The sequence below is a fragment of the Olea europaea genome, unplaced genomic scaffold (genome assembly GCF_002742605.1).
Source record: "Olea europaea var. sylvestris unplaced genomic scaffold, O_europaea_v1 scaffold2109, whole genome shotgun sequence".
NCBI lineage: Eukaryota > Viridiplantae > Streptophyta > Magnoliopsida > Lamiales > Oleaceae > Olea > Olea europaea.
Window position 1 is genome coordinate 198,950 of NW_019239036.1, and position 6,663 is coordinate 205,612.

At 34.1% G+C, this 6,663-nt stretch overlaps 1 protein-coding gene across 4 annotated transcripts; it reads left to right on the forward strand.

Annotated features, from left to right (window-relative positions):
- Positions 1 to 780: 780 nt before the first annotated feature.
- Positions 781 to 6,247, forward strand: LOC111380236. Of its 4 annotated transcripts, none has more exons than XR_002700155.1 (7): positions 781 to 1,136; positions 1,588 to 1,739; positions 1,878 to 1,987; positions 2,082 to 2,167; positions 4,077 to 4,181; positions 4,291 to 4,484; positions 5,354 to 5,638. XR_002700155.1 is itself a non-coding variant. In XM_023003742.1 (6 exons), the coding sequence occupies exons 1-6, from the start codon at positions 1,027 to 1,029 to the stop codon at positions 4,430 to 4,432; spliced, it is 705 nt and encodes a 234-aa protein (XP_022859510.1). In that variant the 5' UTR covers positions 782 to 1,026; the 3' UTR covers positions 4,433 to 4,749. The 4 variants fall into 4 exon arrangements, 2 of the variants coding, with proteins under 2 accessions (XP_022859510.1, XP_022859511.1); XR_002700154.1 differs by lacking the exon at positions 5,354 to 5,638 and adding an exon at positions 5,927 to 6,247 and having other exon boundaries at positions 782 to 1,136; XM_023003742.1 differs by lacking the exon at positions 5,354 to 5,638 and having other exon boundaries at positions 782 to 1,136; positions 4,291 to 4,749.
- The last annotated feature ends 416 nt before the right edge of the window (positions 6,248 to 6,663 follow it).

Here is a 6,663-nt window from a genome sequence, read left to right on the forward strand (position 1 = left end):
TAGTGGCGTTAGAAATTCAATACATTCACATATTTGATTTTTAAACCAACTTTCATTACTTTCATAAGTTTTAGTTATAAAAACTAGTTATCTATTCATTCGATCATCATTTGGTTACAAACACGAATTTAAATATATCAAATATACTAGAATTGACCATTATTCATTGTGTGACGATAACTCTCTCATCACGATTATTACTTGTACAACGAACCCGTACGCTTGGGGAATTTTCACAAACATAACACTTTAACAATCAAAGTTCCATTTCCTCACAAAAATTACATTAAATAAGCATTTTACTCATGAATCTAACAAGTTCTAATAAATTGTATAATGTGATTTGTATTTAAATGAATTTATCATTTTGAATCATTTAGTTGCCATGTGCTTAGCACAAATGAGGTTGAATAACATTATTCGTTAAATTTTATATTATTTAATAATTAACACTCCATTCAATTACCAAATAAGCACCTGTTTGGTAGAGATTATAATTTAATTTTTATCATATATTTTATATGCATGCATTTTTTTAATCAAACGTTTCATCAACCTTTATTAAAATATATTAAAAATCTATTTTAAATCTCAACAAAAGTTGCTAAATAAAAAAAAGATTAAAAATATCATGTTAGAATGTAAAATTTTGAGTCGTGAGTGGGCCATACCAATGAAAGCCAAACGGCCCAAACATATTTGTAGACTTGACAACAATGGAGTTAAAGCCCAACATCAAAAAAGGGATCACAGGTAGCTTGACCGCCTTACTCGTCATTGAAAGTTGAAACACAAGCTGGGAGACCTAGATTTGAGACTCGTTTTCGTGCTCCTTGCCTCTCTTCCCTCCACTCTTTAGGACCCTCCTGATCTCCACCTACTTGTTGAAGAGGTGGGATTCCTTGATATTAAGGTCCAGCACAGGCAAGTTAAAACCCTAACATCTTAACACAGCCCTCACACGTCAGATTATCTCCTAAGCATATCTTCCATCTGAAATTCGTTTTTGTACAATTAATTATTTCTATGGAGGGATTGAAAGAATGCGAAGCAAACTTGGTGGTGTATCTCCACCCATCCATGGCCAAATGCGTTAACGATGCTATCCTCCGCGAGCTAAGCTCTCTACTCTTCACGTAATTTTTCAAGTAACCCTTTCTCCTATGCACGAGATTGTTTCTCTTTCGTTATTTGTTTTCCAATTTCTGGATTCTTATTCTTGGATTTTGCTACTTGGTTGTAAAAACGAAACATAAGCGGTTACCGAGGTGATGGGAAAAAATTGGATGGAATAAGTTTTCTGCTTGTCTTTTCAGTGGGCAGTGTGATATAATTCAAAGATTATAGTGCTGCGAGAGTGGGTGAGCTTTAGGTGCTTGCTTCAGCTTCTTAAATGAATTGTCCAATAATACAAATTCCAGTGCTCTGTTTGTATAATAAAATAATTTCTTTGTGCCCAAACTCAACAACATTCGAGTTCCTTTAGAATGTAACAATTAACGCATTTGGATATAAAGTACTATAAACTGATTTCTATATTTGAATCTGAGGGTTTTGTTTGTTTGAATTTGTTTCTTGTACTTATAGATACAATGAGACTTTTGATGGTGTTGTATTGGCGTATGATCCGAATGTACGAAGTAATTTGGCAAAGATTCTTCCTGGAATTCATCCGTATCTCGGTGTGAGGTTAAAAGCAAAATTGTTGCTTTTTAGTCCCAAGCCTAATATGCTTTTAGGTAGTTTCCCTATCGTTTCATGCTAGTTTGAATTTTGAATATTTTGATGGAAGGTGGAATAATTTCAATGAAATGAGGACTATGTAAATTGGATGAGTTTGTTGATACTCTCTTCTTTTCATTTGTCCCTTTTCGCAGAAGGAGAGGTAGTTAAAATTGGTAGACAGTCAATTCATGCTGTCATTCTTGGTTTTTCATCTGCTGTTATAGCAGATGAAGACATTCGCGATGAATTCAAGTGTAAAGTTGTAAGTCTCGTCCTTACCGATCCTGTATTAGCTATCATAGTGTGTGGGATAATGCAGTATTATTGAGTTTTTATGTATTTTCATTTTGCTGCAGAAACATGGTAAGGAAGTGTTTGTTAGCCGACGTCACAAGAAACACAAGATCAAAGTTGGAACCATAATACGATTTTTAGTCAAGAGGTGAAATATCTGCTAGGTTCTTTGTCCAAAATGAGGCTTTAGAGCCTATTGGATGCGATTTTCCATATATGATACCTGTTTTCCATTTAAGAAAATACCATTAATGGTTTTAGTTAGTGAACTGAACTGAACTGAACTGAATATAGTTTGTTATTTTTCATCAGTTGCATTCTATATTTCTGCACTGATTTAATCCAGGTTTGAATATCATATGTTGAAATTTGGAAAACCATATATTTTTAGTTGCAAAGGATAGTGTTTACTTTTCTGTAATTGCCAGTTATGAAAAATTTGGGCAGGCTTGCGATATGTATACACACTTTTGTATACGGTATACATTTATTTTGAATGAAATGTATCTTGCATAGACTCCCCCATAAAATTTGCAGTTCATTCATTCATTCAGCATTGCAATTGTTTACATTTTATTAGCTGTATACTATTCATTACACTATTTTCAAAAACCCCCCCCCCCCCCCCACCAATCCCCACATAAAATTTGCAGTTCATTCATTCATTCAGCATTGCAATTGTTTACATTTTATTAGCTGTATACTATTCATTACACCTGAGACTTTCTGATGTTAGTGATCATTAAAAATTTCTCACTCCCACTCATTTGTGTCTTGTTTGGGTCGTGGGATAATCTACATTGTGAGTTATACTCATTATTGATAGATATGGTCGAATGAGTTACTTGAAAGCGTAATTAAGCATTAAATGACAGCAGGGGTTTAAAATTCCAAAACAGATGGACATCTTAAACCAAGCTGAGAAGGATGATAAGTCATAGAGCTATTGTATGTTTTAGGAAAGGAATATACATTAGAATTAAATTTTCTTTTAGGGGTTATTTTATTTAGATTTAGAAGAAAAGAAACCCACTAACAAAAAATCTTTATTGTTTGTGAAAATATATACGGAATAGGTTGAATAAAAAATTGACTTCATATTATTTATGGAGTTCTAAAAATTCCTCTTGAGTACAACCAAGATCGCATTGAAATACCTAATTTTAATCACAGTGACTTCTTCAGAATGAGGGCTGTGGTTTTCAGAGAGCCATTTAGCTGCTTCAACCTCCTTCATGGGCTAATGTTGCTGTACGTTTCCAGTGGAATTGCTCATGATGAAGTTGTGGATCTTCTTTGTGTGCATTTTATGTTTGATTCATTATGATTTGTGAGGACAAAATGTGTGAAAAGTCGTTTCTCTCTCTTCTAGTCCTTATTCTCTTATTTATGTGCTGAGATTATAATTCATTTTTCTACCATGGTTCAACATTTTTTGTATCTTATTCCTTCTCCATTAATTTTTTTCTTCTCCAACTACAGCTCTAGTAAATGCTACACACACGTTTAATGTGTATTATACTGTGCTTCCATAATATGTATTACCATGAAACTGTAAATGTTTGTGCATAAAATATCAAGCATAGGCACACGAGCTTTTAATTGACTTGGACCTTAGTCTTTTCTTTCTTTCTTTTTTTTCCTTTTTTTAACTTGGGGTTCATGAACCCCACCAACTCGAACTCTTGATCTTGAAAGTGGAATTTACCACACAATTCCACCCAGACAAAAAGGGCTGGTTGGACCTTAGTCTTTTCATTGAAGCATTTTCCATCTTATGCTGCTACATCATCCATGCTAGTAGATATATGCTGAGATTGTAAATTGTAGCGTTCAAGGAGTATGTTCTAAGAAATATAGGTTAAGAGTGATTTTTAGATTTTAAAAGTGCATTGCTTGTAGAATTCTCAGCACCTGTATGCAGTTGGTTTATTTTGTTCAATCCTAGGTCCACATTGTAGATTACAATAACAAGATTTACAAAAGTCTGTCTTGGAAAGTTGTTCATTGTGTTATGTTGCTTTTGTTGAATTCAATCATGTTCTGTGTCCTTATAGCTTTGACGAAGAGATACTCCACATTTCTGGTTCTTTGGCTACTGCCAATGCGGGATGCGCGCGATGGTTAGATACAAATTTGGAAGAATGGTCTCAAGCTGACAGGTCACGATCTAACTTGTAGTCAACTCAGTAATGTGAAGTATATCCGTCAATAAGCATATTTATATGATGCTGACCTGAAAGTTTTCTATTATTTAAAATGTCACTGCAGTACCCCTAGGAAGAGGAAAGATAGGGATGAGAAGGCGGAAAAGACTGCAGATGACAAATTAATGGCCAGTAGGGATATCCCTTCCTTGAAAAAAGATGACAGAATTAAGAAGTTGAAGAAGAAGAGAAAAGAACATACATGAAGTTTACTACTGATTTGCATATGCATTCATTCTCAAGACGCGTGACTTAGAAGTAATTTTTTTTTCTTACTGAAAATTATTAGTGGATCTTACTTCAATTGCTGGCGGCCTCATCTTGCAATATGCCTTTTGACTTGTAATGTTATGCATACAAGTATTTTCTCTGTACAATTTCTTGCAGTTTTCCCTGTAAATTTTGCGCCGTTCATAGTGTTTATCATGATATAGTTGTCACTGTCTTCTTAAGCTTAGCATCGGTGTACTTTCTAGATATTTCACAGTTAATGATATTATTGTTGTCCTAAAAATTGTGTGAATTGGTGAAGTTTTTGGGAGAAGCTTTTGCTTGGTATTCCTTATTTTTTGTTTTCCTCCACTTGTATATGGCTCGAAGTCCATCCTAGTTGGATGGTAGGGATCGAACTCTAAGAATTACTCGTGCCATTCTTCAATTTAGTTGTTTAGTGTACTTACAAATTTCTGAGCTTTTGATTCCATGTGGATCATGTCATGTGTTTTCAACCCTAACTCTTTTTGAGATGCCCAGATTTTTCCTAATCCCTTTGACACCGTAAAACCTCACTAACTGAATGGTTATCTTCTAGGGTACTGTTTAACACAACACCTAGAATAGCCTGTTGAACCTTTTTTCTTTTTTTTTTTTCCTCTTTTCTTTTATCCATTTTCTCCTGAAACTCCAAACCTTCAATTGTGTATCTTAAAACCCACATTTTCCCAGTCATCTCAGCTATAAAATTAATGAACACTGAAGTTCCTCATTTTATGCTACCATATTAGAAGTAAAATTTCAAAATTATAGTTTATAGATCCCCTAACTAGTCCTACATAATATTCCTCCATTTTCGATACCATATGATAGCGAGGCTCATTTGAATGTTTGTCTCGATTGTGGTCACACAGGTTGTGGAAAGTAGATCCCTTGGGGGCGCAAAATCACGTGAATGGGAGATGTAGAGAAGTGGAGGAAATAAATTTATTGTCATGTGGACTTACAATTTCGTCTCACTAGGGTGGAGTTGTTTCTAGTAGAAGCTATGTTAGATACATGGATTTTCATTGAGATGTGTAGTTGTTTGTAAAATTACCATCTAATGTTGATTCTTCTTCCGGTTGACACATTCGTTTTATCATATCACCTTCTGGCGGAAAGATTCAACACTCAATCAAGTATTGACCTCTGTTTCAGCTTCTTTTTTCTTTAGATTGTGGTCTACTCCGTGTAATTGCTTTAAAATCCTAATCTAATGATCTAGTTATAGTCAATATGATTCTTATTGAGCGTACGACGACATGTTTACTTCATATAGACATACATATCAATGTGTTGATGTTGGTGGAGTATAATTGTCACACCATACAAAATGAAAATGGAAGCTGTGGATTAAAAACTTTGTTCAGGATTATATCTGATGTATGATTATCAGCGTTGGGGATTTCAGGTTGATCTGAATTGCATCTTGTTGCCATATGCAGGTTGGGATTTTATAATCTGAAGAACGAAGAAGCATTGTGACAAAAACTCTTATGTAGCTGAGACTTTTAACATGCTTCCCACGCCCGGCCCAATTAATAAGTTTTATGGTAAGAGGCATTTGTAGTCTTTTATATTGAATTGTGAAGAGCAGTGGATTTGGGAATATTTCTTTAGTTTATCTTTCTCATCATTTGTCTGACCTACTTCTGGGATCCCTTCTTTTCCCCCTCTTCTTTCTGGTAAGCTGTGACTGTGAACATGGATTTCAAAGATCTCTGTAAGATATTATTCCAATTTTATATTTCCTTAGACCTAGACAACATGGATTTTTTTAATATACTATAATATAATGCCATAGGATACCGTTATATAACCGTAGAGTTTTAGGTGTGTTGCTGGATATTAGGCACATGATAATGAGGTCTAATGTTTGTTAACTATTCTGGTTATCAATATTACGTTTCCATTATTTATATTCCAATAGCTGAATGAGGAAGCTTGTATAATACATCAATCATTTTCAATCATTTGTTTACATGCATTATTGGGGCCCCAATCAATTCAAATATTTGCTTTAATATTTTGTGGTAATAGTGATTAAGTTACGTAATTTTTAGCTCAGCAATAACATAGTTTTGGAGGAGGAAAATAATGTCTTTTAGTTTCTTATATTTGAAAGTTTCTCTTTAGTATAATTTGACCTCAACATTGCAAATGAAGTGATTAAATTGCTTGG